Source organism: Crocuta crocuta, unplaced genomic scaffold (assembly GCF_008692635.1).
Source record: "Crocuta crocuta isolate KB4526 unplaced genomic scaffold, BGI_CrCroc_1.0 scaffold279, whole genome shotgun sequence".
Classification (NCBI taxonomy): domain Eukaryota; kingdom Metazoa; phylum Chordata; class Mammalia; order Carnivora; family Hyaenidae; genus Crocuta; species Crocuta crocuta.
Genome location: NW_027551570.1, coordinates 7,446,795 through 7,469,646, shown reverse-complemented (window position 1 = coordinate 7,469,646; position 22,852 = coordinate 7,446,795). Strand labels below are relative to the sequence as shown.

The 22,852-nt window shown below is 38.2% G+C and overlaps 1 protein-coding gene across 1 annotated transcript in view; it reads right to left on the bottom strand.

Annotated features, from left to right (window-relative positions):
* LOC144220614 (serine/threonine-protein kinase Nek11-like) overlaps window positions 1-22,852 on the bottom strand; it is a gene marked incomplete at its 3' end in the record, with an annotated part of 113,954 nt that overhangs the window by 6,740 nt on the left and 84,362 nt on the right. Inside the window, exons 7-11 of the mRNA XM_077750918.1 lie at window positions 13,532-13,681; window positions 13,324-13,402; window positions 10,543-10,628; window positions 7,380-7,499; window positions 5,177-5,270 (exon numbers count right to left, since the gene is read on the bottom strand). Coding sequence (XP_077607044.1) covers window positions 5,177-5,270; window positions 7,380-7,499; window positions 10,543-10,628; window positions 13,324-13,402; window positions 13,532-13,681 — 529 coding nt within the window. The remainder of the gene's footprint in view (window positions 1-5,176; window positions 5,271-7,379; window positions 7,500-10,542; window positions 10,629-13,323; window positions 13,403-13,531; window positions 13,682-22,852) is intronic.

Sequence of the window (22,852 nt, the reverse complement as noted above, 5' to 3'; positions counted from 1 at the left end):
TGGAGGACTACTCTGACAGTATCTTCTTATTAAAAACAGAAAGTTAAATTCAAACTAATCTTAAATGAATAAGCAAAACAAAGCTTGTCACCCTGTGCTATGGCATTTGTGAAAACACAGTCATAAAATATTTTAAAGAAGTCCACTTTTTGTGCTGTATACTTGTTGCAGGAGGTAAAATTGGTTCCAAATTTCAAAGGATCACTGATAGCACACAGGCAACTTTAAGAACAAAGAACAGAGACTGCATGAAATGTGCTTTCACTTCTACTTCAGAAATCATTAGAAAATCAGTAACAGGATGCTGACTTTGATTCGCTCAAGTTCTCTTTGAAGAGAACAGATAGAATTGTTATAACTGCTTCTGTTAGCAAGGACTTGATCTGATCATTGGTCCCCATTACTATTTCGTGCATGGAGACCTGAGCTGTTATGCACTTCTCACCAAAAGCCAGTTCTGGCATCGTCACAACTGGATGTGCTGCGGGATAAAGAAAGACCAGGCTTATTGTGTGTATTACGGGAATCTAGCTGTTGTTTTGTTTGTTTTAAGCTGCCATCCTTTAAAGAAATGGTGCCAAACATGATTCCATGTTCAACTATGCTTCCAGATTTCAAAGCCCAGATTCAGCCAAGCAGAAATTGCCTGCCAAAATAAAAGACCCCTGTCAGTTAGGGTCTGAGAAACAAAACAAGCCATTCTCCTAAACGCCTTGAAGAATCTGTGTAATGTGTTTACAAAATGACAGAGCCAGCCCAATTTCTCTCCTAACTCTGAATTTTATCTTGTATGACTGCTTTTGAAATATCAGGTAGTTTGCCACAGCTGGCAAGAGAGAAGGAAGAAGGAAATGAGAACAGAGACCCAGTGAAATCAGGAAGAAATTAGATCATAAATATGTGTATGGGCGAACACGGGAGCATTTTCCTCTTCTCTTCATCACGTTTTTCTTTAGCTTCCTGCATCTGATTAATCCAATTTCTTTCTTAGATTTCATTTCATCTTTTCCAGCTCATTGATGTCCTTCCTTGAGATATTTAAAGCTCTTCAGTCCCTCCACGAAGTGTTTACCTTCCCATTTTCTCTCTCCTTTGTTCTTTGAGTATCATTAAACCTGCCTCACTCTGTACCCATGAATATGATTAAATGTGTCTCTTGCCTGCCTAGACCCCTCTCTTCATCCTTCAGGGACCAACAAGGAAGCCCCAGGTCACTTTTCCTTTATGTCTGTTCCCTTTAAATGTTTTTTTTCCTAAAGAGTCTATAAGAAAGTGTTCATCGGTGGCTTTTCCAAGCCTTCCTTCATCTGAAGGTGAATGGCTTTCAAGAGCCCCAGTTTCTCTCCATTACTAATGTGGTCCTACATCAGCAGGTCAGAATCAGCAGGGAGCGTGTTAAAAATTCAACACCCCACACCCCACCCTAGACCAAACAAATCAGAATCTGTCTTTTAACAAAATCAACAGGTGGTTTGGGTGAATTTTGAAGTTTGGGAAGCATTGCTGTGAGCCATAAGAATTTGCAGGAGAGGGCGCCTGGGTGGCTCAGTCGCTTACATGTCCAACTTCGGCTTAGGTCATGATCTCACAGTTCATGGATTCGAGCCCTGCACTGGGCTCTGTGCGGACAGCTTAGAGCCTGGAGCCTGCTTTAGATTCTGTGTCTCCCCCTCTCTGCCCCTCCCCTGTTCATGCTCTGTCTCTCAAAATATAAATAAACATTAACATTTTTAAAAAATTAAATAATTTCGAGGAGAGCCAGTGGATTGTGGACTTGTGAAGTCAAAGATTTTCCTGAAGAGAAGGTGACTTTTGAAATTGAGAAGATAGGATGCTAAAGATGGGCTAGAAGGAAGTGGCTGATAGAACTTCATGAAACAGGGCAAGATACTTGGGGTAGCTGAGCAATGCTGTCTGCAAGACTGAACCAGCTAGAAGAAGACACTGTCTGCGAGAGCCACACATCTGCCTGGAACATCTCTAGCCTCCATCAGTATGTAAACTTAGGAATGTGCTTCTGGAAAGCTCAGGGCCAAAGATGTTCATGATACTAAATCTTGGGTGATCAAAGAATGAACCAACATCTCTGGACAAGACAACATTAGGTACTTCCCCTCATGCTCCTTTTGCTTCTTGCTGACAGAAATGGGATAGAATTAGAAAGAACTAGGTAGACACTGGGAAGTTAGGGGTTGGGACTTCACAAGATCCTTATGAGATCCTCACTTTCCTTGTTTGAGTTGTGCCAAGATCTAGACTATCCTGTCTGGATCCCATGTTCTGTGGCGTAATATATGATTAATGAAATCTCCCAAGATTCTGCCTGCCATATGGTCTGTTTTTAAAAACATGTTTATTTATTTCTTTTTGAGAGGGAGAGAGAGAGATTTCCAGGCAGGAAATTTCAACACGGAGCTGGAACTCACAAACGATGAGATCATGACCTGAGCCGAAATCAAGAGTCAGACACTTAACCGACTGCGCCACTCAGGCGCCCCCATGTGGTCTCGGTTTTATCTTAAAGTTACCGCAGGATCCCCCAATGACCCTGGTTTATAGGAGGCCAGGACCACTTATCGTGTAGTTGTTTAATACTGACAATAATAATAATATCAGAAACGCAAAAAAGAACACACAAATTATTGCTTTGAAAGGTCAATGAAGAAAAGCAAAAACATTAAGTAAATTATCAGTCACTAAAATGTAAAATCATATTTGAAACTGTATTTGTATTTGCCATACAGCAACTTAAGGAATAAGGAAAGTAATTTAGGTCTTATAAGACAAAATATTACCACATCTGTACTTCTCAATTTCTTTTTTTTAATGTTTATTTATTTTTGAGAGAGAGAGAGACCGAATATGAGCAGACGAGGGGGTCAGAGAGAGAGGGGGACACAGAATCTGAAGCAGGCTCCAGGCTCTGAGCTGTCAGCACAGAGCCCAATGTGGGGCTTGAACTCACAAACTGCAAGATCATGACCTGAGCTGAAGTCGGTTGCTTAACCAACTAGGCCACCCAGGTGGCCCTGTACTTTTCAATTTCTAATCTCCGAGGATAAAATCCCTTAGAAGGAGAAGTCCTGGAACATTCCAGGGAAAATGTTCCAGTTTTTATCAGATGATTATCAAGTAGTTTCACACACACTAACAAACATAGAATCTCTATAGTAATGCCAGATTCTGCCTAAGGATCTTGGCAATTTGCAATTCTCAGTCCCATGGGAAAGAAAGCTGATAGACTGGGAAAAGTGATGCACCTCCACAAGTTATCATTTCAGGGCCTAGCAACTGGGGAGCTGAAGACAGGCACTCAGTGCTTGCGGGGGGGGAGGGGCCTCAGGTCCTTCCATGCAGTGGTGAAATTAAGACTTTTCTCCAAGTAGGGATCCAATACTGCTGCTGACCCCATCTCTTTCAGCCAACAATTTCTCTATTCACTAGGTTTCATGAGTGGGGATGATCCCAACTCCCATGTCTCTGGGACCCACAACAGACCCCACAGCTGGCTTCACTTAATGGAGTGGGAGATGGGAGGAGAAAGGGGTGAGTAGGATTTAGCACACGTCACCAACGTCCCTACATTGTCTGCTAAAGTCTCCAAGAGACAGATACTCTTTTTAAAAAATGTTTATTTATTTATTTTGAGAGAGAGAAAAAGAGTGAGCAGGGGAAGGACAGAGAGAGAAGGAAAGAGAAAGAATCCCAAGCAGGCTCCTCACTGCCAGTGCAGAGCCCAACATGAGGCTTGATCTCACAATCCTTGAGATCATGACCTGAGGCGAAATCAAGAGTTGGAGGCTTACCCGACTGAGCCACCCAGGTGCCCCAAGGGAGAGATACTCTTAAGGTCAGAGAAGCCTGGGTCCCCCATCTGGTCCAATTTTGGGTTTTCAGAAATCTGCAACACTTACAACCACTAAATATTTCAGAAAGGTGGATTAACAAGTGGTCCTAAGCTCTACCTATCTGAGAGTGAGCTTTGCTAGGGGCTCCTGCAATACCCCAAGGTTTGGGGCTCTCTGATCACTGAGCTACAGCACAATTAGTGTCCCCAGACTCCAGGGATCATCCACAGCCTCAGGGGGCTTGGTTCTTCCTGCTAATGAAAAAGAATCTCCCTCAGATGCAGACATCTCCAATGAATGAAAAAACAGAATTTGAGACAGTAAAGTTCTCCATGAAAATGACTCTTTCCCATGTTGCTTTTACCAGAAGAGCTAGAAATTTGGAGTTGAAGTCTGTTGTACAAATATGACCCTGAAAAAAGTCTTCCTTAAATATCAGAGCCTGTACCAAGGTCCATGAAGATGGTTTTAACCATTAGAGAAAATGCTATTTGTTAGTCAGGGGCTTGGGATGCAGAAGATATGAATTGGGTCCATGGAACGAGTAGGGACTCTGCAACCCTACTTATTACTGGACTTCTAAGGTAATTATTCAAAGTTTAAACAGGGTTCTTAACACAATGCACAATGATATAGATGGGAGACAGAAAATAAAAAGTGAAAGAATAAAAAATAAGACAGAAAGAGAACAATGGACTAAAGAGGTGAGGCAACAGCAAGCATGGCTGAAATTCAAAATTAGATGCGCACACATTCGCTCTGCAAAGTCATGATTTTAGTCGTCAATTGTTCATCCCATGTTGATTGAGTTTTCCTGTACACAGTAGGCACTTGAGGTTTTTGGTTGCATCTATCAATCCATCTCTAAGTATAGCTGCTCTAAATTAGTGTCATCACTATCCACTGGCCTATATTCTACAATAAACTGCAGTACCTCCTCCCTGAATTGGGCAAAGTTGGTCTGGATGCCTTTTTTCTCCCCTTTGCCCCTTTTCTTGCCTGACTGGCCACATGAATGCAATGAATTTGTTTGTTTGTTTGTTTTAAAATTTTTTTTTAATGTTTTATTTATTTCCAGGAGAGAAAGAGAGACAGCGTGAGCAGGGGAGGGTCAGAGAGAGAGGGAGTCACAGACTGAAACAGGCTTCAGGCTCCGAGCTGGCAGTCAGCACAGAGACCGACGCGGGGCTCGAACCCACGAACCGCGAGATCGTGACCTAAGCGAAAGTCGGACGCTCAACCGACTAAGCCACCCAGGCGCCCCTGAATGCAATGAATTTGAAACAATTAAAAGTCTGATGTGAAATTTAAAACAAGAGAGCACTTACGTGAAGAACATCAATAGTTAGCCGCTCAGAGTTCCGAGATCGCAACTCTTGCATTCGTTTGTTATTTTCTTCATATTTTTCTTCTGCAAGCTTTCTGCAAATTTAAAGTGAAGGTAAAAACAACAGCTGTATTTTGCTAAACCCACATCTGTATTATGCAGGTAAGTGTGATCCCTGTTCCAACAGGCAAACCCGGGTGCTGGGGAACCAGGTCAATGGGTCTCTTCCTCATCAAGGAAAATGCAGTGCAGAAGCCACCTGATTCTCTTTTAACACACATGATAATGCTCTGGTTCCTTGCCCATCCTTAAAACTCCTAAAATTCATGCCTGAGGCATGACTCTGAGGCAAAAGAAGGTGGAATCGATCCCTGGGCATTCTCTATGATGGCAGGGGTGTGCGCCCCTGACATCCAGACAGTGCCCAGCACATACTAATAACTCGATTACTGTTCTCAGGATGAATAAACCCAAACACAGGAGAACAAACTAGATTCCAAAGAATTTACGCAAAGAACTTGAGAGTCACTGTGATGGGGAATTTTTCTCAGACATGTTTTGTTTTGTCTAGTATAGAAGAATCAAATGTAATAGACCTGCTACTAAACTGGAGTTCTGGTGATTACTTGTATGCTAATTTAGATTGAGATTTTTGAAAAGTCACTGAACATCCCTGTAGTCAAATTTTGTTTATAAAATGGGTACATTTTTTCCCTTCTGACAATAGAGAGGTTTTCCAGCTAAAACTCATGACTGCGCTCAAATCCTAGAAATAATGGTCAAAACCAATTCCAGTGTAATTCATTCATAAAAGTAGGTTTTGACTAAACTTTAAAATCATCTCCTTTAAATAAGAAACATATTGAATGTCCTGTGGAAGATCGATGACCTTCTTTGTTTATAAAAAGTTTTAATCTAAAATATGACTTGTAATGTGCATGTAAGTTATTAAATTGCCTTTTTAATCTCTTCCTGTCAGAGATTTCATTTTCCTTTTACCCTCAAACAATGACATGAATCATGGTGGTACCTCAGGAATATTGCCATTCCCGAAGCGTTAGAAATAGACCTGGGACTGTGACAGTGGCTCAAGGCATTTATGGAAATATGTTTTCTCAGTAAAACCCATACTCAGTGGTGCACTGGTTTGTACTAGTTCCCAAGAGCAGATTGTACACATATCTTTCAACTGAACATTTGATGATATCATACTGGTGGCTTGAAACTGGCCATCATGGGAGTATTTATACCCCCTGCCCCACAACCCCAGAGGTTGTTGTTAAACAGTTACCAGCACATGACTGCCCATGATGCAATCGACAGAAATATCTTTCCACACTGATTACAGAAAAAATGTGTTACGGGGAAAGAGGTAGTCTCACAGATTCTTACTTGGTTCCTCATGGTATGCACTGTAAGTGCAAGAACACTTCTAAATCCTCTTTCAGGTATGTTACCAAGGTCACAAAATGCACAGATCTGAGTTTCAGGTCTTTTCTGTCTCTCTAGTTGTTAGTTGGGGCTCCTAAACTACCAAAAAGTTGGCAGAGGAAGAAAGAAGAAAAGTTAGGAAACTGGATAACCTACCAACTGAAAAATCTGTCTTTGAGAAATTGGGAGTCTAGGGCTCTTCAGAATTTTCCCTTTTCATGCAAATACTTTAATTCCTAGGGAGGCTGCCCACCAGCAGTCTGCCTTGAGCATTGACTTTTCAAAGGGTTTCACTTGGCAGAACAGAGCTGCTTCCAATCTGCTTCTCAAAGCCAACAATTTCCTGCGGGGATATTCTTCTCCCTATAGACCAGCTAGGTCTCCTGGCAGAGGGGGTGCAGCAAACATCTGGGGAATGAGGTCAAAACACTGAAGCCACCCTCTCCACTCTCTCGCTGGTATATGTACAAGAGGTCTCAGCAACGATGAGGCTTCATATGTAGGCTGACTCTATGTTTTCATCACTGACGGCCTCCCTTATACTCAATCTTTCTTTGCACACAAGACTGAAAGCCTGACAGTAATAGTGGCTGGCATCCAATAACCTGCTATGGCTGAATAACTGTCTTTTGAGGGGACAAGTAAGTGAAGAACCAAATAAATATAAATGTGCATATGCATTTTGATTTCTTGCTTTTGCTTTTCTTTAGTAAATCCTTTAGAGGCCTGCTAAGTGGCCAGAGCCCAAGGCACCCTAAGGAAAGGCAACTTACTTCAGCTTCCCGGCCTTCTCATCAGCTGCCTGGAGCTTCCTCAGCCGCATCCTCTCTCTTGGTGTCATTTTCTGCACTTCAGACAGTGCCCGCAGAGTCTGCAGGTGGATCTTTTTTTGCCTATAAATAATAAAGATCCCCCACATGCAGCTCATTGCAAATATGCCCAGAAAAATTAAACAAATATTTTACAGAAATAGCATTACATTACTGAGAAGGGGGAAGCATCTGGAGACAGGCCAGGCAAAAACTAATAAACTCAGGGTAGGTAATGAGCCAACCAGGACTGTCGTTAATTGGCAATATTTTTCAAGTTAGACTTTTGTTTAAAAGCAAATTACGCACTTAACAAATTTCTGTTCATTTCATTGCCTGTGACTGGTTTTCATAATGGAAGGATCAAATTAGGATCTTGGCCATCAAGGAGTAAATGGACTGGCAGACTAATTCAACCATGTGCATAGGATATAATCCTCGGAATTAGGCAGGGTTTGAACCCCATCTCTACCACACATCAGTTCTGTAGCCTTGGGCAAGTTACTGAACCTCAGTTTTCTCATCTGTAAAGCATAGGCTATGGTGAGTTTCATATGAAATAACATATGCACAGTGTCTGACACATAAAAGTCCCCAAATGGTAGTATTTTAGGAGCTAAATTTTCTTGACTATGTTGTATATTCTACGCTTCATACAACTAGGTAAGCATCGCACAGTGGTTATCACACAGATTAACAACATTCTCTGGGTTCAAATACTAGTGCCCAGGTTACATGTATATGCCCTCAGACAAGTTACTTAACCTCTCTATGATCATTAAAATAATAATAATAATAATAATAATGATACTTAATTCATGGGGTTCTTGTGAGTTTCAATGAGTTGACTCATGTAAATTGCTTCTATAACAGAGCCAAACACCCCACAAAATATTAGTCAATATTATTGTTTAAGAGCCTCTTTCTTCAGGTAAAAAAAAAGTGCTTACTTAAATCATTTGTTGAAAGATCTGCAACCATATTCTCAATGAACATTGTTTCTGTGCCTGATTTGGTCAGGGCCCAATACTGCAGAATGGCTTTTGCATTCAACTCCCTCTCTTAAAAAACACTATGAGAAGTCTCTTCTATTCATTTATTCCCACTCTAGTCTTTATTATTTTGGAATAATTGTAAGTATTTTGGAATATTTTGTGTAATTATAATGACCATTTGTAGACACCTCTCATCCCTCTGGAATACAGTTGGAGTCTCTAGGAAACACAACATTTTCTGGAAGATATATCTCTTATTTTGTAAGATCAAATAGAGATCCTTAAAACATAGTCATACATTGTGAAAAGAGTGACAACTTGAAATCATATTTTATAATGAGAACGACCATCCAAACAATTGGATTCTGGCACACTTTAATTGTAAGCACCATCAGGTAAGCTATTTCACAACTGCAGTGCAAAGTAATAGCCAAAATTAGTCTAGTATTTAAAAAATATCTACTACTCTCACATCTCTAGTTTAAAATAAAATAAAATAAAATAAGAGTTCCAGATATTCTGGAAAGAATAATTAGCAACCCAAGAAAACTAGGTTATAGGGACATGCCTAAAACATTAGCCCCTGAGGTACAGGGACTATTTTAACTGGAGATCATGCACTAAACAAAGACTTTGATGAACCAGTTTCCTCAGTCTGAATGCGAAACTGGAAAACAGTGCAGATGAAAAACCACTGGATCCAGTGGTGGAGCAGCATATCTGTGTTGCTTGGTCTCGAAGATTAGGCTAATGAGGGCTACTGTTCCTACCTACTGCCTTGCACACTGTTACCATTCTCACAGGGTCATTATAAAATTAGCGAGTTCCTTCAATAAAATTATAGCTTTGGTCTTTATAAGTGGTGCTCCCTGGAATTGTGCAGTCCACAGCCTGCAGGGCTATCCATGGCTGTCCTGAAGTAACCTAGTATTCTAGGCTCTTGTATGTTATAGCACAGATATTTTGAATAAAGTACGAGAGATAAGTCAAATCAAGAAGTAATCATGGGGGCGCCTAGGTGGCCCAGTAGGTGAAGTGTCTGACTTCGGCTCAGGTCACGATCTCACGGCTTGTGAGTTCAAACCCCGTGTTGGTCTCTGTGTGTGCCTCCCTGCCTCTCTGCCCCTCCCCTGCTCATCCTCTGTCTCTCGTTCTCTCAAAAATAAGTAAACATTAAAAGCAATTAAAAAAAGAAAGAAAGAATTATGTTTGCTAGGGGGCCTGGGTGGCTCAGTCAGTTGAGTGTCTAACTCTTGGTTTCAGTTTAGGTCATGATCTCACAGTTTGTGGGATTAAACCCTGCATNTGTGTGTGCCTCCCTGCCTCTCTGCCCCTCCCCTGCTCATCCTCTGTCTCTCGTTCTCTCAAAAATAAGTAAACATTAAAAGCAATTAAAAAAAGAAAGAAAGAATTATGTTTGCTAGGGGGCCTGGGTGGCTCAGTCAGTTGAGTGTCTAACTCTTGGTTTCAGTTTAGGTCATGATCTCAGTTTGTGGGATTAAACCCTGCACTGGGCTCTGCACCGTCAACACAGAGCCTGCTTGGTATTCTCTCTCTCGCTCTCTCTCTGCCCCTGCCCTGCTTGTGCTCTCTTTATAGATATAGATCTCTATTTACATTTATAAATAAATTAACTTTTAAAAAATAGTAATAATTATGTTTGTGAAAACACATTCTCTAGTTATATGTATATCTCAAGAAAATAAATTTTGGCTTATTTTCTATTGTCCTAGGACTCCACAATATTGTCTTTTCAATAGATACCCTGCCCGTTCCTGTTAAACAAACAAGATGTGAAAACCATTTATGCTTAATAAAGAAGGTCCATTAGCATAAATATCACTAAATGTTTGAGATATTAATTTCCCTATATACTTACAATGCAGCTGCAGAGCCACCCTGCAGATCTGTAAGCTGTGAAGCGGTTTAAAACTTTTATAATTCAATTTGCTACCACCTGGGGCAAAGGGGCTTTGGAACGCCATGATACTGAAGCTCCTTAATTTCTTGGCAAGACTTAAGTGAATTCTAGGAAACTCCATGCAGTCAGCTTAGCACTAATAGATTTTTAAAGACAAATGCATTTAACATTTATGCTCAATGGGCTTTTTAAAAACAAAGCAATTACTTACATGGCATTAATTATCTGAGCAGCCTCCTCCTGACAATTCAAATTCTTGTCTTCCAGAGTCATCTCTGAATATCTACACATCAGGTGCTAAAATAGAGAACAATCCCGATGCACCTTAAATATTCCTCTGCAGGGATGAAAGGGCAGAAAACTACCAGGGGCCTTTTCTGATGTGCAGCATTAATGACCATGCCTGGGAGCTTGAAAACAAAACCCACTGGTAACCATTTTTCCTTCTGTAAAGGGTTACAAAAAATTGCATGGTCACTTATGCAGTTTAGCTTATGCAGCTTAGCTTGTGCAGCTTAGTTTATGCAGCTTAGGCCTGTCTCTCCAAGTTCATCTCACACCGCCTGCTCTCTCTCTCCCTGCTTCCCACTACGGGCAGGCCTCCCGTCAGCTCCATGAATACACAGGCCCTCTCCAGCCTTGGGTCAGTGTCCCACCCCCGGGGCCAGGGCTGCGGCAACAAGTGAGGCACTTACCACAGGTGCAAGACTAAAGGGGTACCGAAAGACTCAGTAACCAAGATAAGTCATATTTTAAGGCAATATTATAAAAACTCAAAATTAATGCCAAAAATCTATGGAGAATACGATATCAAATGTTTAAATCTTGCCATTTGCAACAGCATGGGTGGACCTGGAGGTACAATGCTAAGTGAAGAAAGTCAGAGAAAGACAAATACCATACGATTTCACTCTTACATGGAATTTAAGAAACAAAACAAACAAAGGAAAAAAGAGACAAACAGATCCTTGACTATAGAGAACAAACTGGAATCAAGAAAATAAAATAAACAAAACTTTATAAAGACAGGACCCAACCCTGAACCTGTACCAGTCTACCTCATTTGCACACCCTAATCCCAGCCTTTTAGGATCCTGTCTTTGAACTTTTGATATTTTGTTACCATGGATTTTTAGCATTAATTTGGATTTTTATTTATTAACATTTTTTAAATGTTTATTCATTTTTTGAGAGAGAATGTGAGTGGGGGAGGGGCAGAGAGAGAGGGACACAGAATCAAGCAGGCTTCAAGCTCTGAGCTGTCAGCACAGATCGGCGTCTCAAACTCACAAACCGTGAGATCATGACCTGAGCCAAAGCTGAATGCTCAACCAGCTGAGCCACTCAGGCACCCCACTAATTTCGATTTAAAAAAAAAATGTTTATGTTTTTATTTTGAGAGGGGTGGGAGTGCGGCAGAGGCAGAGAGAGAGAGGGAGAGAATCCCAAGCAGGCTCCATGCTGTCACCACAGGGCCCAATACAGGGCTTGATCCCATGACCTTGGGATCATAACTTGAGCTGAAATCAAGAGTTGAATGCCCAACCAATTAAGCCACCCAGGCACCCCTAATTTGGATTTTTTTAAACACTGCAATCAAATATTATTTATCCTGATTACAGAGTTTTTGATGGCCTCTTTAATTTTGTCCAAGGGCAAATGCCTTACTCACCTCACCCGAGTCCCAACAGATCTCCTTGGATTCCTTTTAACTTTTTTTTTTTTTGTATGCTTAACAGCTCCATCATGTGGTTTTGATCCCAACAGTTAGCACCTATGCCTCTTTGTCAGCGGCCTGCCCTTAGGCTAATGGAGCTGGCTTTACATAGGGAAAGCTATACATAGGAAGACCTAAAAGTGCCTAGGAACTTCTACCTCCCTCCCCTCCCCTGTGCTGCTCACTCCACTTCCTGAGGGGCTTCTGCAAAGAGCACATTCTTGCATAAGAATCGTCCCTTCCCTGTCTCCCTTCAGAAACACAATCAGATTCAGGACTCTGTCCCAGCTAATTCCCTATGATTCCAACACTCTCTCAGGCTCCTTACGTGTCTGGGTGTTTCTCACCATCTCACTGGTAGAGAAATGTAACTGACTCTTTCTTTGACCACCAAAGCCACGCCCCCTTCCCTTACTTTACAGTATCCTGTGTGCTTTCTTCCTAGTGCTCCTCATAACGTATGGCTACATTTTCCCGGGTACTTCCTAGCGATCAAGTTGCAAAAGGACGGGAGCCACAGGCTTTCCTTTCAGCACCTGCATCGTCAGCACTGCGCCCAGTACACAACTGATGGGTGTGCATCAGGTCAGCATCCTTGTTTCCTGTCAATTTAGAGCTGGACCTGGATGAAAAGGTGTGCCCAGTTTTAAAGGTGAATGACTGCTTTGTGGGTCCATTTAAAACCAGTCATAAAATTAAAGAAAATTTGCCTGAGGCATTCATAAAAGCCTAAGTTAAAAAAAAAAAACAAAAAAACAAAAACAACCCTCCGATTGGGTACTGTTTGCTTTTTTCTTACCACCAGAGGTAAATTCTCTGCATCAACATTTCTAATCTATAGACAAAATAAATTCACCTAATCAATAAAATGTATTCTTAAGATCCATAACAAAGGAGTCGAATAATAAAGAGTCATTGAAAACCCCAGATTGTAGCAGTAGTAGTAGTAGTAGTAGTAGTAGTAGTAGTAGTAGTGCATTCTTGCCCTAGCAGGAATATATTTACAAAGTATACCAAGAGCTCTATGGATGGATGTTGAGTTTGGGCAGAAAATTACAATCCTAACTTCTCATATCTGGGGCTCCAGGGAACTGAAGTTCACACACCTTTTGCAAAGAGATTGTCTGACAAATCATTTCCCTCAGCTTTAAAAAAAACTTATTTCTCCTTTCTGACTGATTCCTAATGCATCTTATTCTCACAGCGTATCTTCAAGTTCTAGAATGTATATCAATGTTAATACATGTTTCCCAGTATCCCTTTCATTTTAAATACCTGTAGTTGTTCATCAATGTAAGGGATTTTTAAGATTTCTATAGCAGATGGTCTCAATGAAGGACTCTTGTTCAACATGCTGTAATGTTAAAAGAAACTTATTTTAAGAAAAGAGAAAGAAAAAAAATAAAAAGAATTATTTTTCAAATGAACTAAAATATAAGTACAATTTAAAATTGTTTTTGTGGCAATATATTTATTTCCATACCGTTCCATGATGGTATTCAGTTCTCTTGGGTATCTCCTGGGGAGAGAAGGCGTGTCACCTTCAACAATTTTTAAAACAATGGACAAGAAATTGGAGCCAGTGAATGCATGGTTCATGCAGCACATCTCATATAAAATGCATGCCAGAGACCTAAAAACAAAGTCGAAGAAATTAAATAAGGAACAAATGTCCTAACTTTGATCACCATATAAAACCTCAGATGTATCAGGGTATTAGTTGTAAGACACTAACATATCCTTTGATTTTTTTTTAAAGCTTCAGTACTATATTTATTTTCCATTTAAATACATGTTTAATAAATGAAGAAGGTAAAATGGAAAAAAAAACACTCTATAAAATGTAAGTCTGAATGACCAATTTTTGTTAGAGGAAAACAAACAAACCTACTGTATCTTCACATAGTAGGGCAAATAAACCCTTGATCAATGTAGTAAGGAAACTCTATGAAGGAACAATAAAATGCAGCTAAATATCTTTCTAAGGCAGTTTTGTTAATAGTATATATGCAAAATAAAATTTTAATTTATCAGCCTAGCCTTTCCTCAAATGTGTATGCAAGCATTTTGAAAAGGAAACTGGCATTCTTTATTAGTTTTCTGAATAGAATTCATTTACAAGTAGGGTGGCAAAGCAGCTACTTGTAGCTCAGATTAAAATGTAATAATTCTCCCTTTGAGGGTATGAAATAGAATATTAGAATTCTAGATAAATCTGACACTGATTTGGATTAACCATGCAAATCACTAACCTCTAAGCCAGCAGAATAATCTTTTAAATAACTCTGCATCATTAAGAAAAGTGAGGGGGAAATCTTGCCTGAATTTAGTATTAAGAAAGAACTGTACTTCTCCTAAAAATTAATGGATTATTTTTAATCTCATGAGTATTTTGGACTACGTAACTAGCCAGGTCTCCCTTTTCACGTCAGTTGCTTGAAAAATCAGGAATAAAGTTACAACCAACCCTGTGTAAGTTGTGTTTTATGTAACTTTAAACACTGTCCCACTTTCTTATGAAAGGTAGTGTATGTATAAATAAGTATATACATGTATACTATCATTTCAACCATTTTGTGGGTATCATAAAAATGTATACTAATAAGAGAATCCTGGATATATACGGGGTACAATGAGATGTTTCTGTTTCAGTAAATAATAGTAACCCTAAAAATTTCTATCTAATTGGCACTTTACATATATTACAAAGCACTTCCATATATAACTCAGCAGAATCTCATAACTTCATAGCAACATACAGTCACTATATTTTTTCCCATGCAACCTGGCTCAAAAAAGTTAAATGGCTTGATAAAATTCATAAGGTATTTTCCCTTCCATATTCTGGACTATTTTCATTACAAAATGACAGAAAGAAGGGGGGTGTTAGGAGAAAAGCCATGATAGTGACTAGAACACCAAAGTCAATGTAAATATTATAAATTATGAAAATTAATTTTGTACACATACATCAGACTATTAAATAATGTAGCACATTTTTAGATTTCTATACTAGGAAAGATTTCCTTCAATAAATGTGAAATAAAGACATTTTTTAGACAATCAAAAGTTAAGAGAATTCATTGCCAGCAGGATAGCACTAAAAGCAATCCTAAAATGGAATTCTTCAACTTGAAGAAAAATGATCCCAGGCAGAAACAAGGAATTCAGGGAGGATCACACTTATCAGAATGGCTAAAGTTAACAACACAAGAAAAAACAGGTGTTGGTGAGGATGCAGAGAAAGGGAAACCCTCTTGCACTGCTGGTGGGAATGCACACTGGTATAGCCAGTCTGGAAAACAACATGGAGCTTCCCCAAAAAGTTAAGAAAAAGAACTATCCCATGATACAGCAATTGCACTACTAGATATTTACCCAGAGGATACAAAGCTGCAGATCTGAAGGGGGTACTTGCCCCAATATTTATAGCAGCATTATCCGCAACAGCCAAACTATGGAGAGGGCCCAAGTGTCCGTGGACTGATGAATGGCTAAAGATGTGATACACACACACACACACACACACACACACACACACACACATATATATATACACACATATATATGTATGTATACATATACCATGGAATATTATTCAGCTATCAAAAAGAATGAAATCTTGCCATTTGAAATGACTTGGGTGGAGCTAGAGTATATTATGCTAAGCAAAATAAGTCAGTTAGAGAAGACAGATGATTTCATTCATATATGAAATTTAAGAAATAAAACAGATAAACATATGGGAAGGGGGGGAAAGGGAGAGAGAGGGAAAAAAACAATAAGAGACTCTCAAAGAAAGAGAAAAAACTGAGGGTTGATGGAGGGATGTGGGTGAGGGATGAATTAGATGGGTGATGGGTATTAAGGAGGCACTTGTTATGATGAGCACTGGGTATTATACGTAACTGATGAATCACTATATTCTACTAATAAATCAATATTGCACTGTATGTTAACTAACTAGAATTTAAATAAAAATTTTTAAAAAGGGATGCAAGGAGCAATAAAGAAAACTACAAAAAGTAATTGTGTAATGATGTATAAGTAAGCATTAACTCTATAAAATGATACTAATAATATATTGTGTAATTTAAATTATGTAGAATATAATTTTATGACAAAAATAATGTGAAAGACATAAAAGGGTAAATGGAGTTAAAGTATTTAAAGTCCTAGCATTACTGGAAAAGTGGTTACAGTAATAAGTTTCACTAAGCTATACCAAGTCAAAGATGGACATTATAATTGCTAGGGTTATCACCAAAACAATAGAAAAATAATGTATAACTGACAAGTTTATAACTAACAAGTTACTAGAGGAAAAATAATCAAATAAAAACTTAAAAGCGGGAAAGAAGAGAAAAAGAAAGAGCAAATGGTATATATAGAAAGCAAATCATGACAAGTAAAAATACAAATATACAGTAATTCTATTAAATGTAAATGTACAATATTTCAATTAAAAAGACTAGCAGACTGGATAAAAAATTATATACTGTGCACGAAACAAACTTTAAGTACAAGAACATAGAGAAATTTATAGAAATATTTATCAAAATATTGCTGGTGTAGCTATACTAGTATCAAACAAAATAGACTTAAAGGCAAGAGCTACTACTAAAATTAAGGTGGTGGATTGATAAAGAAATCAGATATGAGGAACATATAACAACTCTAAAATCCAATAACTCTAGGTGTGTGTATATATAAAGCAAAGATTAATAGAATTAAAAAATAGACAAATTCACAGTCATAATGAAAGACTTGCACATGCCTCTATAAATAGCTGATAGACCAACCAGACCAAAAACTTTAATAAGGATAGAGAAAATCTAAATATAATTACCAAAATTGACATAATTCACATATTAACATATGTATCCAGCAATGACAGAATTCAGATTCTTTTCAAGGGCACATGGAACATTTTCCAAATTGACCATACTTAGGATCAAGAAACCCTCAGCAGACTTCAAGGATTGAAAACTTCAGAGCCTATTTTCTGACCACAGTGAGGCATAAATTAATAACAGAAAGAGAAACAGAAAAAAACTCTAAAAAATCATCAACTACTTGAAAATTCAAGAATATACATCTAAATAATTCATAGGATAAAATAAGACATTCCAACAGAAATTAGGAAAATTTAAGACTGATGTTAATAAAAGTACAAAATATCGATACTTTGAATGTAGCTAAAATAAATTACAGAAAAATTGAAGTACTAATGTATATAAGTCAACTTGAGAAGATAAAGAATAGCAAATCAAACCAAATAAAGTTTAGGAAAAGAAATTTTTAAAAAGTAGAAATCAATAAAACAGACACACAATAAAAATAAAGGATTAATAAACTTAATAGACCTCTAGTGAGACTAATCAAGAAAACAAGAAGATAAAAACAAATAAACAATAACAGAAACAAAAAAAACATATAACACTATAGATTCCACAGCTATTAGAAAGTATTAAGATGACATTATAAATGGGCTTTNAAATGGACTTTTTTCACAGTAAATTTGACACATGGAATGAAGTGAAGTCTTTAAAAAATATAACTTCCCAGATACAAGAAAAAAATATAAAATCTAAATAGTTCTTTATCTATTATAAATATTATAAATAATTATAAAAATAACAATTTTAAAAACTTTTAAAACAATGATTAATTTAAACTAATAATTTAAAAAATGGTACAAAATAATAATTACAATAATTAAGTAATCAAAACAATAATTTAAATAATAGTTTTTAAAAAACTTTTCTAAAGCTCCCCACAAGAAACACTTCAGGGCCACATGGCTTTACTGGAAAATTCTTTAGAGCATTTCAGGAATAAAGAAAGATAATCTTATTTAATCTCTTCATTTCAAAAAGTCAGCACAAGTGTTATATAAAGTATAACAAGAATAAAACAGAAAAAGAAAATCATAAGCAATTTTTATAAACATAGATTTAAAAATTCCAAACATACATATACATATACACAAAGTACAAATAGAATATGATGATATATTAAAAAGATAATATATCACAACTAAGTGTATTTTTTTTCAAGAATAAATGTTTGACTTAATATTTGAAAATCAATCAATGGAATATATCTCATTATAGAAGAAAAGAGAAAAATTATAGATACAAAAAAAGGCAGTAGATAAAATTCAAAACCAATTTGTGTTTTTAAAAAGAAGACAATTTGGGGCACCTGGGTGACTCATTCGGTTGAGTCTGACTTTTGGTTTCAGCTCAGGTCATGATCTCACAGTCCCTGAGTTTAAGCCCTGCATTAGGTTCTAGGTTCTGCACAGACAGTGCAAAGCCTGCTTAGGATTTCTTTATCCCTCTCTCTCTCTGACCCTCCTTGCCTTGCTCTCTCAAAACGTACATAAAAATTAAAAATTTTTTTTAATTAAAAAAAAAAAGAAGAAAACTCTTACCACACTGGGAATAGAAGGGGATATCTTTATTCATTTTTTAAAATATTCTACTTATTTCTGAGAGAGAGAGAGACAGCATGAACAAGGGAGGGTCGGAGAGAGAGGGAGACACAGAATTGGAAACAGGCTCTAGGCTCTGAGCTAGCTGTCAGCACAGAGCCTGATGCGGGGCTCAAACCCACGAACTGTGAGATCATGACCTGAGCGGAAATTGGACGCTTAACCAACTAAGCCACCCAGGCGCCCCTCTTTATTCATTTTTTAAAGCAATGAAAAGTTATAGTAAATATTACGCTTATTGGTGACATATTGAAAGTTTATGCTTTTATTTTGAGGTTGAGAACAAGATAAGTGTGTCTAGTATCACTACTCCCTTCCATTCAATATTGTAACAAAGGTGCTACTCAGAATGAGGCCAGAAAAGTTAAATAAAGGTGTGTGTGTGTGTGTGTGTGTGTGTGTGTGTACATTCATATATACAAATGGCAAATAAAAATACAAATATACAATAATTATATTAAATATAAATGTATAATATTTCAGTTAAAAGACTATCACACTGGGTAAAAAATCATATATAAAGATTAGAAAAATAAATTAAACTGTCATTAAGTATGTCAACATGGTTATGTACATAAAAGGTACATAAAAGTTAATTTCAATAAGCCTGTGGCAAACATTTAAAAAACTAAATGCAGAATGCCATTTACAGTAACATCATACAGTGTCAAATACCTAGGAATAAATCCAAGGAAAGATGTACAAATCCTTACACTGTAAGCCACAGTACATTGCTAAGAGAAATTAAAGAACCTAAAAAGGGGAGGTGGGTAGGGGTGGAGAGGGAGAGATCTACATGTGTAGTTTGGAAAAGTCAAAATAATGAAGGTATCAATTTTTCCCAGAATGATCTGTAGACTCAATGCAATATCAATAAAAATCCTAGCAGACTTTTTGTGGGAATTGACAGGCTGACTCTAAAACTTACATGGAAATGCAAAGGGACAAAGACAGACAGTAATTTGGAGGTCTTATATTATCAAATAGCAAGATTCATTAAAAAGTTACATTACTTTTGAAAATGTGATATTAGCAAAGAAGAAAAAATAGACCATGGACAAAACAGAGGGCTCAAAAACAGATTCACACAAATTCAGTCACTTGACTAACGCAAAGACAAACTGCACTATGGTAAAGAAAAAAAATGATCCTTTTAACAAATTATGCTGTGCCAATTGAATACCCATATGGAAAGTAATAAATGTGGACTCCTATCTCACACTAACAAATGCACAAAAATCATCAATTTTTACTATGAAAAATAAAATCATAAAGCTTTTAAAATAGGAGAATATCTTCCTGATCTTGGGGGTAGGCAAAGACTTCCTAACCAAAACATAAAAAATACTAACAGTAATGTTATGGACTGATAAAATAGACTCCATTAAAGTTAGGAACTTGTGTTCATGAAAAGAAACCACTAGGAGAGTGAAAAGAAAGAAACAGTAGGAGAAGACATTGCAACTCAAATTTTCATCAGACTGGTATCCATAATATGTAAAAATTTCATTAATCTATTAATTACAACTTCTACCAATCAATGAGAAAAAGGAGAGGATCCAATAGAAAAATGGGCAAAAGACTTGAAGAGATACTAAATTACCCCAAATCATGAGATGTTTGACATTATCAGTCATCAGAGAAAATGCAAATTAAAAGCACAGTTCAGTACCACTACATACTTTCACCATAAGAATGGTGAAAATGAAAAAGACAGTATCAAGTCAGTACTTGTCATACTATGAAAAAAGTTTTCTTAATAAAAGGAGAGAGGAAGGCTACACATTACTTGTACAATATAATCATCAAATTGAATCAAATACTTTTATTTGGGTGTACATGTGTAAAATATTTGTGTGTTATAAACTGCCTCTCTGAGCGGGAGTCACAGAATCCAAAGCACGCTCCAGGATCCAAGCTGTCAACACAGAGCCTCATGTGGGGATCAAACTTGTGAACTGCAAGATCATGACCTTAGCTGAAGTCGAATGCTTACCCGGCTGAGCCACCCAGGTACATCTCAAAGGAATATTTAAAAGCAAAGGTGTATGCATTCTTCCCACTCTATCATCCAAATATACTATCATATTTGGGGGAAGACTCATAAAAATTTAGAAACAAAGTTTGGGTGAATTATGTACTGTTCATACAGCTCTTCTTAATTACTTCCTTCCATTATTGAGCACAATGTTTGAAAGAAGATCATCTGCTCTCCCTCCTGTGTGGTGATCCCATGTCCTCCACACCATAAAAATTTGGCCAATGGAAGAACAGAAGATGGAAGCAACAGCAAGGGGAGAGAGGAGGACAGGGAGATCACAGTGTGGTTGACGAGAAAATAACAGGGAAAAGTGTTTTTCTTTTACATCTTTAGCTACTCTTGGGGTCACAATCACAAATTCTATATAAACTATAAAGTTTGGGAAATGAACATGCACAGAGCTTAAAGTTGGGGTGAGAAGGTGGATTGACAATGGAAAGAACGAGCCACATATTCCTCCATTGCCCATTGTTATTCACTCAGCCACTCCATCAAGGCTGGATATGACAATAGCCTGCACTGCTTCACACTTTGATGGATGGCTGTGCTCTAACTGCTTCAACCATCCTTGATAGTTTCAATAGGGTCTTTGAAGATGGTCAGAGCATCATAAGTACGGAATGTATGAAATTAATACAAGGCCTGCCTATCTCCCTTCCTATTTTTTAAAAATTTATTTCTGAGAGAGAGAGAGACAGTGTGAGCAGGGGAGGGTCAGAGAGAGAGGGAGACACAGAATCCAAAACAGGCTCCAGGCTCTGAGCTAGCTGTCAGCACAGAGCCCGATGCGGGGCTCAAACCCATGAACCATGAGATCATGACCTGAGCCGGAGCCGGATGCTTAACCAACTGAGCCACCCAGGCACCCCTGCCTATCTCCCTTCCTTAGTTCCCACCAGCTTCTCCGTGCTCCAATCTATTTCCTTTCCACTTTTTAAAAGAGGAAACAAATAAATAAAAATCTTTAATTCCAACAGTAAGGCCTTGGGGAGAACAGTTCCAAAGTGGTGGCATCATGAGGAGTTCAGCAGACCTGCTCCTTAGCAAAACAACTATAACTAGTGAAAATTACCAAAACCCCCAACAATTTAATGTCACTGAAAATTGTCTTAAGGGCATACAGTAAATGAGGAAATATTTATTCAAAAAAATCTATTAAATCTCAGTAAAAACCAGAGTTTATGGCACTTAGCCACTGAGCTTAGTGTGACAAAAACTTCACTCTTTGCAAGTGTGGCCAAGAAGATGGGGTTCCCTTTTCCTCCAGAAGTCAGCCACGGGCTTGGACATCTCTCCAGGAGGAACAAGCTTCCAGTGTTTTTCATCTCCCCAACTCTGTTACAGAGATTAAATTCCAGGTGAGTGTAACAAAAATATTAAAGGCTCCTTTCCTCTACCTAGTCCCTACTGGTAGAATGGAGGCACTACCCCAGGGACAGCAGGAAGAGAATATTGGGGGACCCTGATCACATTTGCCCCAGCTTGCTCCCAGGGTGGAGGTTCCACCGCAGAAGAGGCAAGCCAAGAAGAGAGGCTACTGCCCCTGTCCAGTACCTTGCTCATGAGCTAGAGCATCACTAAGAAAAGCGGGCCATGTCCCTACCTCCAGCTCCTGAGCAGTGCTCAGAGATTTTGCCTAGGGCTAAGACAGGTCATACATAACAAGAGATGGTTCAGAAGCTCTCCCCAAAAGGACTGCTTTGGAACAGAGTGTAGGAAATTTAAGCCTAAACTCCACTCTCAGAAACAATGAAGATTTTGGTGACAAGCAATTAAGCAGAGATTGGTAGTTTCACGAGCACAATAAACTACCTTACCAGAGAAAATCAGGGAAAGAGATTGCTAAAAAAATAGCAAAATTTCAAACCTGAAAGACCTGCCTCAAAAACTACATCTGCAAAGGGGATCAAATTTAATTGGAAGAGACTGGAGAACAATTCATACCTCAGGGCATTGTTGAAAATAACAGAGCAATGAGTTGGCAATTAGTTAAGACTAACAACTGGGTGTAATACCAGCAGAAACAGCTCAACAGAGAGAACAGGGAAAGGGACAGAGAGCCTTGCTAAAACCACAGTTGTCCCACTGCTCACTGCACACGTGCCCAAGGCTATACTCTTTGAGGAATGACACTAGAGGTTTCACACTAGAAGGGAAATAGGTGTCAGAATAATCAGGCATGTCACTAAATGAATAAGGAAGCAAACAATAGCGGGGCAGCTGGGTGGCTCAGTCGCTTGAGCATCCAACTCTTAATATTGACT